A 19,912-nucleotide genomic window follows, 5' to 3' on the forward strand; every position below is an offset into this window, starting at 1 on the left:
AATATTTAGTGACCATTCCCCAGAATTTCTTACCTTTTCGTGGACTGGTCTAGCAGACTGAAATTCCCCCCTTCCTTCCCTTGAAAACAATCAGCCTTCCCAATTCTGCTCAAATGCTTCTATCCTCTCTGACTACCTAGAACTTTCCCCTGCTTCTAACCTCCCTCCAACCTCTGTCCCCTTCACTCCCACCCAGTAAGACTACAGTTTACCCCTATATAGCTCTAGGCTTGGGGTGGAGCATCTTTGAGACTGTGGCAGTAGCCACTAGAGCCACACCAGGCCAGCCCAGCTTCAGATTTTGCCATTCACACTGAGGTGGGTCTTGGAGCTAGAAGAGGATAGTGCCTCCACCATAATTAGTATCTGCCCCCAACCCCATTCCCCACAAGGTCCTGTGTACCCTCTTTCTCAGGCAGAGGAGGCTGCTGGCTGTTAGAGAAGGCCCCGAGCACTGTGCTTAAAGCAAGGTTGATCCTGTGGAGGTCTCATTCCTCAGCACTCAGAGCATCCTTCAATTATGCCTATTTTGGTGGGATGAGAGTGGGGCCTCAGATTTGGTGAATGTTTCTCTTTCACTAAAAGACTCCAGACAGTTCTCTACTCACTCACTCGCAGAGCTCTTCCCTTCTACTTAGATTTTGGGAGCAGGCAGAGAAACTGCTTTTACTCCATGAGGCCCTGGGCCCAATGGCCATCTGGCTGCCCCTCATTCTTCCATACCACCTCTACCCCTGACTGGGAGCTTCAAGTTGAGCCTGAGAACTCTGATCAGAGCTATAGCTTTTCTGATGCCCTGACTTTTTGCTATCTCAGGGAATGGACACAGTCACTCCTTACACTGGGACAGTCAACTTGTGTCCAACTGAGGGACTAATTCAGGGAGGACATCTGGATACCCCTGTGTACCCGGCCTAAGGCCCTGGAAAAGATTTGGGTTCAAGGCATGTAGCACGACAAAATTCACAGCCAGTATCACAGGAGAAATATTTCTGAATAAAGGTCAAAGAAGTTTCTAGACAGAAGGGGACCTTGACTCAGGACCAGCTAGGATCTTGACTTATGTGACAGAAGAGAATTTCAGCACACACCAGTCAGCAGCACAGAGATTTATTACTAAATAAATCTGTTATTTGTTATCCAGAAAGATGGCCTAATTGGTTCTTGCTGGTGCATTGATTTGTATGGGTTTATCTTATAACAACTCACCTTCTTGGTTTCCATTTTAAGGTTTATTATTCGTCACTTCTCCTGGATTTCCTATATGATACTTAATAACTTTGTCTTTTCCTTTCTAGTACTTACACCTTTTATTTATTTCCTCGTTTATAGCTTGGCTAAGACTGTCAATGTAACATTGAAAACCACACCTGCTTTGGCTTCCTTTCCTTCCCCATCTCACTTCCCCTGTCCTTTATGTTAAAAACTCTAATGACTGAGATTTTATCTGCCTTGTAGAGCATTTGTACCTTGCTTCTCACTTCCATGGGGATGCCTCTGGCCCCTCCCTATCAAGTGGATTTTGTTTGTGTAGCCTTTCTCTATTTAAAGATGTTGTAATCTAGTTCTGGATACTTGGAATTTTGTTTATTTTAGAAGCTTATTTATTTGCATCTTTCATTCATTCAACAAAACTTTAATAAACATTTGCTGATTTCCAGGCCTACACTTGACCCTGGGGTATGAAAAATTGACAGTCTCTATTTATAGGAACTTATGGCCTAGTGGAGAAGAGAGACAAGTAAACAGGCTCTTAGCTTGTCCATGGGATGTGCATTTAGTCACCTTCTGCTGGGCACTGTGTCAGCACTGGAAATGAACAGTATTTGGGCAAGGGCCTGTTCACATTGTGCTCCAGTCTGGTGGGGACTAAGCAGGTCAGTCCCCTCATACTCAAGTTCCCACAAAGCAGTTGAAACCATCATCTACGGCTTTGCCTGCAGTAGAGGCCAGGCTGGTAAGTAACCAAAAGTGCCAAGGAACTAATTCCCCGGAGCATCTCTAAGCCAATGAAGAGAGAAAGTTGGTGGACACATGCTCCAGCTTCCCCACCTCTTGGGTGAGACAACCCTGAAGTGTGTTCTCTACCATATTTCAATTTAGGATTGAGCCTCGGTTGCCAAAATAGGGAACCTAGTTATTAACACACCTGCTTTGGCTTCCTTTCCTTCCCCATCTCACTTCCCCTGTCCTTTATGTTAAGAACTCTGAAGTCTGGAGATTTTTATCTGCCTTGCAAGTACTAAAAAATTAGCCTATCATATTCTCAAGGATGCTGGAGAATATACAAGACTCCTGTTTCAGAAATATAGAACAGATCACCTCTATCTTCTAAGGCTTTCCTTATCATCATCTCCCTAAAATTTGTTTGGAATAGGGGCAGTTGGTGCCTCTACTATAAAGTGTGCAGAAATGGGAAAGAACCATAGAGAATAGTCTTCCAACATTAAATGGGCATTAATAGATTTCAGGGATTTCTCTACTTCCTCTTATCCTGAAAATAATTCAGGGTAGTCATGTAAAAGGGTTTCTCACCTAGAACCCATACTTCTATGTCTCTAAAAGGAGCTCTAAAGGATGCTTGGGTCACTTTTAACACTTAAATATTTGACCCATCTAAGAACTTATGGTGGTGGCATGTGAGGCAGACCTTTTCCCAAAAGGTTGTTGGGAATTGCACCTGGTCTGTTACCACTCTCTCCTAATCTTCCTGGGTTCTCTTATTTAGAGTGTACCATAAACATACAAAGGATCAGTTTTCAATAAATTGACTACAGAACACATGGGCATCTCTATCACCAGGAGTTTGACATTCTATGCTGGCACAGTATGAGATAAATCCAAACATCCACCCTCATGATAACACTGTTTAGGCCCCAGAGAAACTCATGCAGATTGTGTTGCTTCTGACTGCAGAACAGACACAACTTTATCCTTCATGGGGAATTTAGTTGTGGACTGAGATGATTTCTTTCTTTCTTTCTTTTTAATATTTATTTTTTAGGTGTAGATGGACACAACACAATGCCTTTATTTTATGTGGTGCTGAGAATCGAACCCAGGTCCCGCCTGTGCTAGGCGAGCGCTCTACTGCTGAGCCACAATCCCAGCCCTGAGATGATTTCTTTATATGTGAACATTTAATATTACTTAACAAAAATTTCAGGGCTGGAGATGTAGCTCCGAACAGTGCACTTGCCTAGCATACATGAGGTCCTGTGTTCAATCCTCAGTACTGTCAAAAAATAAAAGGAAAAAATGGAAAAGTTAAGTAAAAAAAATTTTAAATCATCTTTTAAAAAAATTTTAGTTGAAGATAGACACAATACCCTATCTTCTTTATTTTTTATGTGGTGCTGAGGATTGAATCCAGTGCCTCACATGCCCTAGGCAAGTGTTGTACCACTGAGCCACAACCCCAGCCCCTTTAAATAATTTATTTAAATCATGTATTTTTTTATTATTTTATTTTATTTTCCCAGTACTGGGGATTGAATGCAGGGCTCAGCACATTCCGGACAAGTGCTCTGCCATTGAGCTATATCCCTAGCCCTAAATCATTTTAATTTAAAATTTGATGTCAGTTTCTTATAATGTATAGTTTATTTTATCTCACTTTTACTAAATTATTTTGATTATTTAAAAATAACTTTTGGGAACCTATGGGAAATACTTTTAATTTTTGATGGTTTTTATTTAATTAATATTTTAAGCTCTTTAACAATAATATGTTATATTAATCTTGTAAATCGTCACTGCCAAAAGAACAATAATTACATGCAACTCTTGATTATAACAACATAATCAGTCATTTTACTGGAATAAAGGTAAGAACAATTAGTTGGACAGAATAAATATAAAATTCTGGGCTGGGGTTGTGGCTCAGCGGTGGTAGAATGCTCGCCTAGCACATGTGAGGCCCTGGGTTCGATCCTCAGCACCATATAAAAATAAATAATAAAAAAATAAAAGTGTTGTGTCCAACTACAACTAAAAAATATTTTTTAAAAAAAATGAAATACTTTATAAGTAAGGCATATCACTATTCTCTTATATCTTAAACCCATCTCTGAACACCTAGACATGAGCAATAATCATTAAGTTCAATCATCTTTCATATCTGCTGACTTTCAGACATATAAAAACCATAAATTTACAGGTTTTTATTGCTATGAAAGTTTACTGGTTGAGTAGAAGGATAGAACATATTTTATTAGCAGTTTGTATTTGATTTATGATTTTTAAATATTTATATTCTGATATGAGGACCTTCATTGCTCCTTTTGTTCAGAGTACCACAAACCTCAGAGCCTGTGCTCCAGTTGATGTGTCCACAGATACTTCTTGCTACAATGGAAAACACAGAAAGTACTCTTGGGGCTCGTGTCTACATGGGCTCATGGTGAAGGGAGAGCTGGAGGGGAGGGATGACTCAGAATACCCCAAGGAGAAGTAAAATCAAGTCTATAATCTACTCCTTATGATGTTCCTGTAAGGTAAGTTATAACATTGCCCCTACTTTATAGAAGGTAACACTGAATTTTCAAAGCTTATCTGGCTTTGGAACCACCTGAAGCTTGACACAGGTATTCCTTGCAAACCTAGAAGATGCCACCCAGCAGCTCTTCCATTCAGGTTGGGTGGGTCCTAGGTTAAGTTCTTCCATCAGGCTCTTTATGGCCAACGCCATTTTTACTGGGATCAGACAACTGAGATTCCAAGTGGCAGAGAATGAAGCATTCTAATCCTCTGCCAGCTGCCCCAGGTAGCCTCAGAAAATCAGCTGCTTCCAAGTTTGAGCACTGTGATGAATTGTGTCCCTTTGTTGCCTCTACTGCCTTCCTACGTGGATCAGAGAAACTCTGTCACAGCCCTACCTCACAGCTGCTCCCCAGACACTTACCCAGCCTTCAGCCCTAAGACTGACTTCTGGAGGATGATCTGCCACCTTCTTTGTGACATGGAGGTGAATGGGCACCAGGCTTGGAGCTGTGCTCAGGGAAAACCAAAGAGTAACCCCAGGATGTGAATGGAGAGGCAAGTCCCTGCTCACACCTCCATCTAGCCCTGGTCATGTGATGTTCTCCATTCTGAAGGCAAACAGTGAAAAGTCTGCCCCATAACCAAGTAGTGAAAAGTGTGCCCCATAGCATCCCATTCAGAGAGAGGGCCTTTACTTCCCCTTTTTGCTGACCATGACCTGCAACTCCATCCCCTTGAACAAGGCTTTAAGGGCCCTTGCTCTGACAGTGCTGACCCTGGGATTTTTCCTGTACCCCAACTCATCCTGGGGCACGCATGCCACGACCTTCCCCAGAGCCAGGCCTGGCATCAGTACCCACCTACTTGCAACCTCTTCTCTCTACCCTCCAAGTGGGGAAACCAAGACTCCAATAGCATGGTCACATTCTCAGGGATGCACAGTTGGATACTGGTACCAGGAGAACTCTTGGTGGCTTGGTGATAGAGGTGGAGCTTATACCCCCTGTGGTGGGACAGGGATCTAAGAGAAGGAATAAGAATGGCCTGAAGGAGGGACTGGAACATGAGGCTATCTGCCCCCTAGCACAAGGGGATTAGTGAGTAGGCCCTGGCACTGCTGTCCCTGCCTTGCTTTCCTGCCTACTCTCCTCTGGCTCCTCTCACCTCCACCTGCTCAGCAACCAGGGCAGTACACTTGTGCTTGACATTCCCCTTTCACCTGTGTCCCCACACCCACACATTGACCTTTACAGGCACATATGCCTTCTTTTCCCCCTACCCATTTCCATTTCTAGGTTTTCCACTCTGTTCTAGGCTGAACACTGAGTACCACAGAGGCCCAAAAGAACTGAATCTTCCTGGAAGGGCCTGAGAGTGGCCCAGCAGCCCCAGCACTGGGAAGGGGGAAGCTAAGGAGGTACTTGCAATCATGAAGGGCTTCCTGGAGGTGAGGTCCTAAGCTGAAGTCTCAGCACCCTATCCCTCCCTGACCCCACCCCAGATCACTGCTTGTCTTTTGAGCTCTCTCCCTGGAATAGTCAGCAGGTTCCAGGAAGCGTCCCCTCACCCTGCAGTAGTGGTTCCAAGAACTGCAGCTCCTGGCAGCATTTGCTTGGGATTCTTTCCTAGAACCCATGCTTTAGCCCTCCCAATCTGTGGGGGGTCTCATAGGGCAGTCAGAGGGGCATAAGGGAGGGCTCTGTCGGGAAGACATTCCATGGGCTAGACACTGGGAGGTGGGTCCAGGCTGTCAGCCAGGAGGGGGTAACTACACTGAGGTGGGGACAGGAGGTTAATGAAGTGAAGCTGCCTTGACTCCCAGTCAGTCATGGAGGGCAGGCCCATGAGTTCTCTCTCTACATAAAGGAAGCTTGCTCCCTAGGCCCAGAACTTCTGCCAGCTTGCTATACTCCACCCTTCACCCTCCACTTCCCCACCCCACTAGCTTGATACCCAGCTTCCTATCCCCTAGAGAATTGGCCCAGGGCTTATCCTGGTCTCAGAGTAAACCTTCATCAGATAACCTTCAGAGAGACAGGACAGGGGACAGTTGTGGCAGGTTTTGAACAAGGAAAAAAAGATGGGACATTCAGTCTTAGGGCCCTTGGAAGGACATGACACCTGTATTATTAATCCTATTATAGTTTCACCTTGCCAGCTTAAAGCTGAACAAATCATCAGACCCCATACCCCTTAGCAAGGTGGGCTGGGTGAGTGGGATCAGGGATTGACAGGCCTCGATGAGTGGGCAAGGACAGGGCCCAAATTTCCTCAAGGTCACCGGGCCTCCCCTTTGGGGTGTGTCCTCCACCCCCACCACCTCTGAGCTGGCACCAGGCCCGCCTACCCGCCTGGGACCTGCCAGATCACGTTGAGCAACCAGTTCCTGAGAAGCGTTGAAGGCTGTTTGGTTTAAAATTAACTCCCCCTCCACCCCCTCCCGCCCTCCTCTGAGTTCTTGGAAGAGGCGCTCTGCTCTTCCTGGGAAGAGGCCTCCAGCCACAGCTGCTGCAATTCTGGCGAAAACACCTCACCCAGGGTGGGGGCAGGGGTGCCCACACCAGGGCTTCTCTGCCTTGCACAAGGCACCCCCAGGTTACCTGCTGAGATCCAGAAGAGAAAAGGGGTGATTGTCAAGGTGCTGGGAGTGGGTGCTATTGCCTTTAAAGCCCACAGCTCCCAACCAGACACTGGCTATATCCTAGTGAAGAGGTACAGGGGCTATGGAGACCCAGCCTAGGCACCTCTGCAGCAGGAGAGAGAGCAAACTGATCTCACAGACAGCAAACCCACGGCCTGGGCTATATATGGCTCAGAGAGATAAAGCAATCTGCCCAGGATCACCTAGCTTTGTCTGCCTAAGCTTAGCCTGCCCTCTAGACGTCTGGCTGAAGACACTGATCTGGCAGACGACACTGATCTGGTAGAGATGCCCAGGAACACACCCTACAGGCACCTGAGCACCAGGGCTAGTGAGCTCTGCTGAAGAGGTCCCTTATTGTAGCTCACCCACTCTTCTCAGACTGTCATATCCTTCTGGATAAGCCTTCATTTTCCTGCGTCTCTTTGAGTTCCATGTCTGAGCTTTGAGGAGAAAGTCTCCTGAGGACTTAACTCTCCTGGCAGCTCCTCCTACCACAGCTGTTTGTCCACCGGAAAGAGCTGAGGAAAATAAAGGAATGTTGGCCAAGTGGAAAGGTCAACACACACACACACACACACACACACACACACACACACACACAAACACACACACGATGTGCTCAGAGGCTGATGGAGGTGGGGAGCAGTAAAGTGCTTCCCTGGAGCAGACTGAGAGGCACTTTTATGAACACAACTTTTGCCTAACCTAGACTATGAGTGAAATCCATACTTCTGGTGGAGAAGCGCCCAGTTCTGGTGACAGGAAGAGTTGGATCTGGCTCATAGGTGCTGGGAGTGGGGAGAGTCCCTGGAGTAGGTTTTGGCCCCTAAAGAACATTTTCTGGATACCATATCCCCTTCAGTCACAACATCAGGGCATATTTGGTGCCTGCACATTCACTGGTACTGGGACTGTAGGTAGTGTAGTCTTGGAGGACTCCTTGGAGGAGTCATGGTAGCCCCAACTTTCCTCAACTTTCAGAGGCTCCCTCCTGTGCTTTGATCCTCAGCTGCTTCAATCAGGCCTGGGTCATGGAAACAACTGTTTCCACTGAGTAGACAGCTTTGGCCTCCTACTGTGCTGTGCTTGCTGAGTCTCCTTGAGCTTATCAATGAGTATCAGCTTCCATTTATTCTACATAACGGTAAAGCTAGCTAGGCCCAGCAGCTCTTCCAATTACCCTCTGATCTGCAGTCTGGCCAGATTTAAACCTCCAGGGACTGTCTCATTTTGAGTCTCAGACATGGGAATCCTAGCCTATTGCCCTGAGATCATTGCAGCACCAGGGCAATGGTTGTGCAGCTCCACTGGGTCAGGAAGGGGAGGGGAGACTGTTGAATTTCTGGTGAAGCTCAAGCCTGCTTTAGATTAAAACTGGTCTAACAGGTTGATGTGAAAGTGCTGTTGAGGCCTGCACAGGCTCAACTTCTCCTAGAGGAAGAAGATATTTATGAGGTCCTCAGGGTTGGATGCCCTATGCACAGACCCCAAATCTTCCTGCCTTCTTGGTCAGGCCTTATTTTAGGTCCTGGCCCTCTGCTTCCTTCACTTCAGTGTGGACAGCCGTATAAGGTGGGAGGGTTCCCATCTGAGAGCAGAACCAGCCACAGCCACAGCCCCATTTAGACATGGGTCCATCTTTGGCTTTTCAAGATCTGCTCAGTCAACAGATTATCTGTGTTTATATATTTTTTCTTTTTGTGACAGGTCTCGCTATGTTGCCCAGGTTGATCTTGAACTCCTGGGATCAAGTGATCTTTCCACCTTTCCAAGTAGTTGAGACTATAGGCATGGGCTACTGGGCCCAGCTTCAGTCAGCAGATTAAAAGCCTGGCCTAGGTGCAGGGTCCCAGTCATTCCAGGAATGCTGGGTCACTCAGAGATCCTGTTTAGCTGGCCAGAATATCACTAATATACGCTGACAAGAAATACCTGGAATGTTTTACCAGCATTTCTGTGTCAAAGTCATTTCAGAGGGAGACTTGTGAATCCAGGGAGAGATGCTACACAGGATCAATCTCTAAACTCAACTTCTCCAGAATCCATCCCCCAGATTCCCCACTTCCAGAAAGCCCTCCTGAGCATCACCACCCCTCTATATACTCTCCAAATCTCGGGAGTCTTGAAGATTTAGCTAACCAGCCCTTAGACAGAACAGAACAGTTACACAAAAAATGGTCTGGAGTTAGGATCTGAAGCCTGGGTCTGCCTCTCATTTGCAGTGTAACCCTGGGCAAGATAACACTCCTCTCTGAACTTTACCTCTTCAACTATAAATGGGAGTAATATATGCTGTTATGCAGAGTTGTAGTGAGAATTCAATGGGATATGAACACTGCCCAGGGTCACAAAAATTGCCACCCTCACCTACTCCTCCTTCCCATTATACCTTACCTCTCCAAGTCTCATACTTCTTAACCTTCTTTCTGGCCTCTTGCTTCTAGGCCCTTATGGGTCCATCCCCACCTAACTGACAGATGCATCTCTTAGAAATGAGCACTGCAGGGGACTGCTCCCTGCTAGATTCTGAAGAGGTGCTCCACCACACTATAATAAAATCACATGCCTCCTCTGCCCTTCCCACCCCATTCTGAGCTTCAGGTTTGTTTCTGCCTCAGAGCCATCGCACTGATGTTGCCTTCTTGTGACATCCCTTCCCCAAGCTGTCTGGATGATGCCTGCTCTTTGCTCAGGCATCCAGGTTTGCGTCCACCCTGCTCAATGCTTTCCCTGACCCTCTTAGTAAGGGTGTTCCCAAACTCGATGTCACTTCCGCCCTGTCCCCTGCTTTACTTTCTTTATACTCTCAAAAACTTGTCCTATGTGCCCATTTGTTCATTTGTTTACTACCTCTCTTGCACTAGCCATGAGCCCCATGAGGATGGGGACCATGTAGACATGATCTTGCTGTGTCCCCAGGGCCTAGATGGAGGCTGGCTTAGTTGGTGCCAAGGAGTGCATGTGCTGGTGAAGGACTTAATAGGTAAAGGGTTATATCAGTTATTGTTTGCATATTGTGCAGGGTCCTGTACACCCACCAGATGGCTAATCCCTTTCTCCCCAGCTAGTGTCATTTTACTAGCTTGGGTCACCCAAGGTGATTGTGTTGACCAGAAGATTTCCTGCATCTGTTAGGCTGGGTCTAGGGTCAAATGAAATGCTACCTACTGTCCCTGTTCCAGGCAGGCATGGTGCACTCCCCTGGTAGGGAAACAAAAACATCAAACCAGAAAATGTTGGGATTTGAAGTAGCTAACAGTGCCTTCCAAGGAGACGGTTGGACCCTAGCTTGAGCTGAGGTGAAGGGTAAGGCAGACAGTATCCCATTGGCCAGGTCAACGATTATAGAACTCTCAGCAGACAAGGAGATAGGGATCAAAACCAGTGTCCATCCCAGCTGCCTGTCCTCCCCATTTCATGTAGCAGTCCACAGGCAGATGGACAGTTAGCATAAGCTCTGCTCTGTGACCCACTTGCCTCAGCAAGCCCCCTTCCAACTAGGAATCTCAGTTTACTCATTTGGACCACCATTCCCAGGGTTGTGGTGAATCATGGCTCAGTGTCTTTGTAGTCACTGCACCTTCTCCCTGCAAGGACTGGTCCCGAATGCTGACTATTAGATCCTTCTCAAGTCACTGCCCTCAGGAATAGGCCATAGAACCCTCCCCATTGGTATTCTCCATCTGCATTCTGAATTAGCACTTCCTGTTTACATACCTCTCAGGCCTCTGCTCCTGACACCCCCAGCCTCCGTCCCTACAACCCAGCAGTGCTCTGGTTAGTGACCCTATAGGCAGCCCAATGGGCTTTCACATCCTGTTTCCCATTTTCCAAGAGAAACAAGGAGGAATGAGATGAGAAAGACTGTTCTTCATCTCTTCTACCCTATTAGTGAGTGTCCCAGGAGAGACTGTTCAGCCAGGAAAGATCTCTGACTTCTGCTAGCCTGGATGTGAAATGGGAGATCACGATAACAGGACCAAAGAGGAAAAACTCTGAGCAGAACTCAAGAGGCCCCACTGAGGGCTCCATAAATGAAAGGTATAATTTTATTGTCATTATAGAAAAATCAGTGGAAGAAAAAGGACTACCACACTGGGTTTTGTGTTATAATAATTATTTTATAAAGTCTTATCAGATATGTATTTCTTCCCCTCTCTACTGTGCAGGCACCTTCCTGGGCAGGAAACCAATGCAGCAGAGCTGCCGCAGCAGCCCTTGAACCAGCATCCCCTTCCTGACACAGCATGTACACTCTGAGGGCTTGTGCCACGGTGAAGGCAGCTATGTGTGGCCACAATTCTGTCCTGCAAGAAGGTGGGCCACAGGCTTTGTTGGGGACTGAGGCTCTTGTTCCATTTTCTTGTCTGTTCACTCATCCTCCCCAAACAGGGCTGGGACAGAAAAGAGTGGCCACATTCACAGGCAGGTGGGTCAGTGCCAGATATCCAGGAATGCCTTGGGTCCAGCAAGACTTCTTAGGATGGGGCTCTCCACAAAGAAGAATCAGAGAAGCTAGAACAGAGCTGGGGTCTCTGGACTCCCAGGACTCAGGGCAGAGAGGTAGGGTGGCTCACTGGAGACCAACCCCAAGGGGAATAAATAAATAAATAGCATATAACTGTGCAGTTCCCCAGCCTAGCCTGCTTCCCCACAAGGGGGCTGTCACTATCAACCCTAGTTCCTCTGGCCACCATCCTCCCAGAAACAGACTGGCTGGAGGTAGGGGGCCTGCCCCACCCTGCATATTGAGAAACCAGAGCTGGGAAAGTCTACACAATTCAGGTGGCTGGGGTCAGTAAGTGAGTGAAGACCTGGGCCCAGCCAGCAGGGTGAGACAAGGTCCCGCCTGTCTCCCTCTTCTCTGATACATGGCTCACCACAATGGAACCACATGGGACCTGGGGGTGCTGAGCTCTGAGTTGTATGACAACTCTCCCCTCCCCCTTCCTTGCTCTTGCTGGCTCTTTCTGGTCCAGCTGCCAGATGCACGCAGGCACCAGGATGGCTGGAGGGATAGCAGGAGCCCAAGTCCAGCTGGGGCCTGTGTCCCCTCCAGGATATGGCTGCGTGAGGTTGGGCAGGATACCCAGACTAGTCATAGCTGGAAGGGGTACTGTCGGAGGTAGTCAGCCATGCGTCGGGGCAGTGGTAGGCAGTCCACATCAGCCACCAGACGGTTGATAACAAGGCGACACAGGTGCTGAAGGCTTCGGGCACTGCTCCTGCGCACAAAAGGCTGCACCAGTTTTAGGTGCACAGCAGTGGCCACAGGGACAGGGAGTGCTGGGTCACTAGGTGCATCTTCCTTAGGCATAGGAAGGGCTTGCGTGGGAACAGGATCAGGGCTGTCACTTCGGGTGTCAGCAGAACAGGAGGCCACATAGTGCTGCACAAGGCTGACCACATCCGGGAAGGCCAGGATACGAGGCCTGGACAAGCAGTTGGAGTCCAGACGGAAGCTGGAGTCAGCATACTCAATACGCACATTGGTGGGACCACGAGTGGTTTTCACTGACAGCGTGAACAGGTAGCTGGGATGGGTACTGTCTCGTACTAGGAATGTGCCTTCTGGCATCTTCTGCAGGTGTTGCCGGGCCTCACTGGCCGTAATAGAACCCCAATACCAGCCTAGGAAAATGGAAAGAGGGGGCAAGGGACTGGTCACAATGGAAATCAGCTGAGAGTACTTAACCCAGGACAGGTTAGGACCATGCCTCTTTCTTCATACTTCCAGGAGGAGGAAGGCTACACTTCTCCCATCAGACTCTCTGGGGCTGGGCCATTCCCCCCAAATCAGACTCAACAGGCAGAGAGCTAAGCTTCCCATACCAGACTTCCCAGGACAAGGCTTGCTTTCCCCGCTCAGACTCACCAGATTCTCGAAGGTAGGAAAAAGTCTTGGCTATGCACAGCAAATCCTCCTCAGGATCCAGCACCTTTGGCTCACTCTCTGGCTGGACCGGGGTCTCTTCTGCCACCTCCTCCAGGAAGGCCCCAGCAGGTAAGGGCTGCATGGCTGGCTCAGGAAGCTCTAGGGACTGGGCCCACAGGGGCCGCTGCCCGATCTGCTCCACAGCCAGCAAAGGACAAGATCTAGAAGGGGGTGGATGGAGAGTGAGGGGAAGCCCCATGCCCATGCTTTCCCCCTTTCTAGAGCAATCCCCTTGATTTCTTCCCTCAAATACAGACCTTCTTCTTTTTTTAAAATTTTTTTTAGTACTGGCTGGGGATCAAACCTTGGACCTTACACATGCTTGGCAAGAGCTCTGCTACTGAGCTACTTCCCTAGCATTATAGACCCTCTTTTAATTTTTTCCCATTCCTCTGCATTTATTAAATACTAATTTATCTATTTTATATCAACCAAACCACAAATAATTCTCTATAAGCATTCCTAGCATAGCCACCACAGTGATAGGAACCAGTGAAAAGTAGCCTCACAATTGTGCTTTCTTGGCTGAGGTAGGCTGATTAAGTGGCACTGATCCTGGTTGAGCCACAGGATGGAACTGAACTGGGTCATCCAGGGAGGTCCCAAGATTACATACAATAGGAAGCTTGAGGTCACATGCTACCTGCCCACCAGTAAGAGCATCTGTGAGTGGGAGCTGGGTCTACACAGGCTAGGACTTCAAGGCTGAAACACTCCCCTACCCTTATAGGTCAGACTGCCATCCTGGCTTGTTCCTCCCAGCTCAAGGTCATGGGTAGATAGTGGCCTCTAAAAGTACTAGCAAGCCTCACCTCTCATAAATATGAACTCAAACTCATATTCCATGTCCCACCCTGGCAAGCCAGCCCCTACTAGGCTCTATGGTCTTGGACATAGCTTGATTCTTGATGGGCTTCAGCTTCTACTTCTCCCAATGAGGGGTCCATCAGCCAAGACACTGAAGGGCTGAGTAACATCATAGCCTTAGATGGTTGGGGGTAGGGGAACTAAACAGGCCAAAATCTAAGCAGCAGCTTCCTACTTAGGGAAGCTCACTCAGCAAGGGGATCCTTGGGATTCTTCCCTGAGAGTGGAACAGGGAATGGTCCTCCCTCACTCCTAACAAAATACACCTCTAGGCCTCAGTTCTGAGTCTAGTCTGTGGCTGGGCCTTAGGACGCTCAGATTATAAAAACATGGTCCCACTGTGTGCAGTGGCACTCGTCTGTAATCCCAGAAGCTTGGGAGGCTGAAGGGGAGGATTGTGAGTTTAAAGCCAGCCTCTGCAACTTAGCAAGACATTAAGTAACTCAGCGAGATTATGTCTCTAAATAAAATATTTTAAAAAGGGTCTGGGGATATGGCTCAATGGTTAAGTACCCCTGAGTTCAATCCCTGGTACCAAAACCAAAACCAAACCAAACAACAACAATAAAAAAATAAATAAAAAATAAAAAAAACAGTCACTGCCCACCTGCCCTGGGAAGCCATAAAATACAGGGTGTTGGGCTGGGTTGTGGCTCAGTGGTACAGCACTTGCCTAGCATGTGTGAAGCACTGGATTTGATTCTCAGAACCACATATACATAAATAAATAAAATAAAATTCCACCAACAACAATTTTTTTTTTTTAATTTACAAAAAAAAAAAAAAAAGTGCAAGATGTCATGGGGTAGTCAAGGTTTGCTTGTTCCTGAACTTAGTATGCCAGGTCAAAGGCAGGAGTTAGAGGAAGGCACTAAAGGCAGAGACAGCAGCCTGGGCATACAGTGCTGGGTACTTGTGAGGTGGGAAGAGGTAAACAGGAGTTTATGGCAGGAGACAGGCAGAGAAATGTAGGTGGCCCTTAGAAGGCCACAGCCCTATGGCCACTTATGAGGAAAAGGACCCACACAACTCTTTCATACTATAGCCTGCCAAGTATTTTTCCACACCTTCCCTGGTTGCATGGTAGGAGCTCTGGAATCCTGCTAGGGGAGCTGGAGGCAGAATTTTGAGGTGACCTGCCTGCTGGGGCTAAGCGTTTGGCTTAGGAACCTTCTCAAAGTATGGTAGGCAGTTAGCTGGTCAGTCCAGAATCTCTGGGGGTGGCTATGACCAGAAGGCTTAGCAGGGTCTTAGCACAGGTCCCATGTGTGGGTGTGGATATTTCTGAAGCTGGTGTGGTGTTGGAGTATAGAATAGCTGTATTGATCCCCACAGGCTTCTGGTGAGTGACTACATATCTGTGCAGGGGTGTGTCCATGGCTGTGTCACTATCACGGCGGGGGTGGGACTGGTGTGTGCCAGGTACGTGTGTGTGCCTGCCTTGGAGCCCAGCCAGTAAATCCTGCCTGGGGACACATGCCAGTGGGGTGAACTCAGCCTGGCAGGGGGCCCTCACAAAAGCTACAGCAGTTTGGAATCCCTGTCCTCTACCCTAGAGGGGCAACAGCTTTTTTTGTAGCCTTGCGGCCATGCACCTGTGTGTGTGTACTGTGTGTGTCTGATAAAGACCTTGCTCCCCAACACTGGCCCTGAGGCTGCAAGGGGCACTCAGGTAGAGCAATGTGAAAGAGGCTGTGGTTCCCAGAATAGGGGGAAGACTCCTGAGGAGGAAGGCAGTGTGTGTGAGTATGTGAGTGTGAGTGTGTGTGTGTGTGTGTGTGTGTGTGAGTGTGTGAGTGTGTGTGTGTGTGTGTGTGTGTGTGTGGTGGGGGGAGGTAGGTACAGGAGTCCCAAAATCCAAGGAACATGTTGGAGACAAACAAGGAGAAGTAGTCTTCTCAGCACCTCCACATCCTCTCCACTGGACCAAAGACCGCTCAGAACAAGAGGTACTTGGGCCTGGCCTCGCCTTCCACTTTTCCTCACTTGGCACCATGTCAGTTCTGATAACACCTGGCATTGGGCCACACCACTTTCCCTGGGTATAGAATACCCACTTATACCTCCTCCATTCTCCTTGGAGCTTCTTAAGCTCCTGTCAGAAAGCACCAGACCTTTAGCTGAAGAGGATGCTGAGGCCCAGGGTGAGGGTGCACAGGTGCGCCCAGAATGCTCAGCTGAGGTCAAGACTGTCTTATCAGTATCCCACCCATACCACTGTTCTCCACTCCATATCTCAGGGAAACTTGGAGAAGGCAGGCAGAAGTCAAGGTTCTTATCACACTGGAATCAAGTTTGGACCTAGGGGAAGGGTAAAGCAATTTGGAGGATGCTTGATGAGCTTCTGTTATTAGGTGCCAGTATAGGGAGAGGTAAGGATTTCAGGCTGGCTTCCCAAGTGGAGCCTAATTGTTAGCCTGGGACAGGGGAATGGTCACTTGGACAAAGAGGGTCAAGGGGCTGGCCCAAGGTCACCAGTAGGCAGGGCAGTCGGCAGGCTAGGATAGAGTGCTGATCCCCCAGTAAGAGGTCTGGGCTAGTGAGCCACATCTTGGGAGACGACTTTACGTCGGTGTCCATATGCTCCAGTGAGAACCTAGAGGGAGCCCGCCCTTGTTTCCTCCCGTTACCTTTCAGTCCTCAGTTTCCCTATTCACAGTGAGCCTGTGCGTGGAGTGGAGAGTGGGGAGTGGTTCATTGTCCTAAGCAGTCCCTGAAGGTCCTTCCGCACTCGGTCCCCTTCAGCCCTTCAAACCCTCCCAAAGCCCCGCCGGGAGCACTAGGCCTGCCCTCTCCCACGCGCCCCTCACGGAGGCTGGGCGGGGACAGAGAGCCACGCTTACCCCTGAACGCATAGAACCATGTCCCGGAGGCAGCAGCTTCGGAGTGTGGACCAGATAGGAATTCGGCAGAAGGGAGCCAATGGATCGGGAGCGCGAGCAGATCAGGGTCCCGAGGCTGACCGGCGGCGGACACAGACTGAGAGGTGGCGGAGCGGACCGCCAGAAAGGGCGAGAGGGGCGGGCCGGGCGGGTGGGGCGGGGCAAGCCGCCTCCTAATCTTTTGTCCCGCACGTCCCAGCCCTTCCGGGAAGCCGCGTCTTCCTAGAACCGCAGGCTGGGCCGTGAGGCTGGGGGAAGGGCGCGGGGGCTGGCGCGGGGGGTGCGGGCACCGGCCGGTGGGGCCCTGGGCCCTAAAAGGAAACACCTTTGACAAATTTCCAAGAACTTTCCAGGAAAACGGGGCGGGGCTCCGAGAGCCGACCAATCGAGACGTCGGAGGTAGAGCCGAACGGCTGGGAGTGCCAATTGCATGCGTGGACCCAGGACTGACGTGCTCAGGCAGGGCGGGACCAAGAGACACCAGTAGGGGAAGACCGGGTTAGGGGAGGTTAAGGGAGGGGCAGCGGCTTCTGCAACCCGATCCTAGATTGCCTTCCGGCATTCTACTTCTTTGGGGATGGGCGCGCTTATCTCCTTATCAAACTCGTGCCAGCGTGGGGGCGAGTTCCTGGACCTGTCCTCCTTGCTAGCCGGTCCTCCTAGGCGGTCTGTCGAGACGTGCAAAGGCTCCCAATTGGGTCGCGCCTGGATTCTGGGATTCTGTGTGGGTTAAGGGGAGGTGGATGGCATGGGGGCGGGGTCTGGAAAGAGACTTAAGGGAGAGGAACGGGGTGCAGAGAGCGGCCCCAGAAATGAGTAGGTCCGCTGAGGTGGAACCCGCGTCCCCCACAACCAAAAGCAAGAACGTTTTCTTTGAAAGAGTGGGAGAGAAGGCATTTGGCCGGACCATTCGGTCTCCTGCCCCTGGTCGGTCCCATCAATCGGGAAAGTGACTATCAACTTGAGGTTTTTAGGGACAGTCAGCCCCCAGACGGGTTCGGTGAATGCTGGGAGAGAGACCTGGAGTTCCAAACACTGGGAGAGGATTCCGAGTGGGGTGATAGAGGTGAGGGGCAGAGCAGTAACAATAGCCCCATCTACATGAAGTGCTTTCTAACATTTGATTCTCAACATTTGGGATTGTCTCCGTTCTGCAGATGAGAAGATAGAGCTCCCAGAGAATGAAATGCCTTCCTAGGAAATAGCAGGGCCACAGTTTGATTCCAAATCTGAATCAGAAGCCCATGCTCCTACCTGACTCCTCCAACCCTCACATTTTTCTGTTCCTTAGACTTACCAGGGAGTATCTTGAAGGACTGTGAAAACCTCCTTTAAACCCTTGGCCAGAAGGACTGAGGGAGATGAGCTTCGGAGAGTCAATAGGGGCCTTTCCTCCCCACACCCCAGACACACCCAGACACACACTGTCCAGTGTGTGTCTCCAGGTCCCTCAGAAAAGAGATGAGCTGCAAGACCCAGGGCAAAGAAGGCAGACCCCTGGCAGTGTTTAGAGGTCTGAATGACTGTCTGATTTTTCCCCAGGGCAGACAAGGCTCAGTGCCTGGTACCCATGGAGGAGCAGAGGACAAACCCCTGTGAAACAGAAAAAAATAATTGGTTGAAAAGAGATATGACCTCAGGGTACCCGCTTCTCTGTAACTTTCCTGAAGAGAAGCCAGGCTTTCCTGTAGCCCTGCCGACCTTTCCTGAATAGGCCAGAAGTCAGTTTCTTGGAACAGAAGTGGGGTGCCATGGATACTTCATTACCCACATTGAAAGTTGAGTTACCTGAAAAGCCTAGTATGAGGCCCCTGGGTAGGGTGCTGTCTCTCCAGTAGGAACTATCTACTGCTACATTACTATGAAGACAGAGGTTTCACAGCTACCATGAAATAAAGATACTTTTTAAAAAAATAAACTCAGGGCCTTGCACCTCCTAGCAAGTGCCTTACCACTGAGCTACAGACCCAGCCTCTACAGCTACAATTTTGAAACTGTGTCTTTATGGGACTAAATTCTAACATCTCTTCCTCAAGACTATTGCACTTCTTACTCACTATGACTACTCTGATGAACACTTCAGACACTCTCAGCAATTACTAACCTCATTTCATAATCAAAATTACCACACAATATCCTGTTTGACAAGTGAGGAAACTGAGGCATAGAGAGATTGCCGTTTACCCTAGATCTCACAGTAAACCAGTAGCGCATTGGAGCAAAGGCCTTACCCACTTCATCATACTTCTTCTCTAGTTATGGGTGACCTGCTAACTCCTAGGCATCCTTCAGGATTCAGCCTTTAGCTCTACAGTCAAGCTTCTCTGTCCCTGGGCCAGTCAATGTCAGAGCACATTGGGTGTCCCCTTGGAGGCGACCCCTACAGAGATCAGTGATTAGGCAGTTCTGTGTTAAACCAAAGGGTCCCAAGAATTTGGGCCCTTTATCCATCTTTTTGTGAATGATAGCGCTATGCACCTGAACTTTCGTGCTAGGAATAGTTGGGTGCTCCTGTCTGTTCTGACCTATGTGCCTGCCTGCTTCAGGCTTTGTGGGTCCCTCCGACAATCTCCTTATTAATTCTCCTGTCCTGTTTGTTCGCCATGAGCCCTACCCCCACCTAACTCTCGTGCCCACACTGCCACCCAGTGGCACTCCTTCTTATGACCTCACTAGCCAAATCTCAACATCATCATGCTGTAGGCTCCCCTGGCCCTCCCCTCCTAGAACAATCACAAATACACAGCAGTGCTTTCCTCAACATCTGTCTGATGTGGCCTCTGTCCTTTTCATGAGCAGCCTCCCCTCTCCCAGTCCATGTGTGTGTGTGTACATCTGCTCCCCTTACTCATTGGATCTCTTGATCACTGTACACTACTTCAAAGGCCTCAATTTCTGTCCCCTGCTGTACAGCTATTATGGAGGGCTTTGTAAACAAGTCTGCCAACATAAACCCACCCCACCCAGGCCCAGTCACCCTACATACTGAATCTTCCCATCAGTGTGAAGGAGGATGAGGCAGGTGATTGCTGAAATATGAGCCCTGAGAGGAAAGCACATATTCAGACTGTCCTTGGTTAGGTGAGCAATTGTAAAACCTCT

At 48.9% G+C, this 19,912-nt stretch overlaps 1 protein-coding gene across 1 annotated transcript; it reads right to left on the minus strand.

Annotated features, from left to right (window-relative positions):
- Nucleotides 1-11,212: 11,212 nt before the first annotated feature.
- Nucleotides 11,213-16,945, minus strand: Cish (cytokine inducible SH2 containing protein). Its single transcript, XM_026383952.2, has 3 exons — nucleotides 16,772-16,945; nucleotides 13,002-13,222; nucleotides 11,213-12,757 (listed from the first exon to the last, which is right to left on the minus strand). The coding sequence occupies exons 1-3, from the start codon at nucleotides 16,789-16,791 to the stop codon at nucleotides 12,225-12,227; spliced, it is 774 nt and encodes a 257-aa protein (XP_026239737.1). The 5' UTR covers nucleotides 16,792-16,945; the 3' UTR covers nucleotides 11,213-12,224.
- Between the last annotated feature and the right edge of the window lie 2,967 nt (nucleotides 16,946-19,912).

The sequence above is a fragment of the Urocitellus parryii genome, chromosome 2 (assembly GCF_045843805.1).
Source record: "Urocitellus parryii isolate mUroPar1 chromosome 2, mUroPar1.hap1, whole genome shotgun sequence".
NCBI lineage: Eukaryota > Metazoa > Chordata > Mammalia > Rodentia > Sciuridae > Urocitellus > Urocitellus parryii.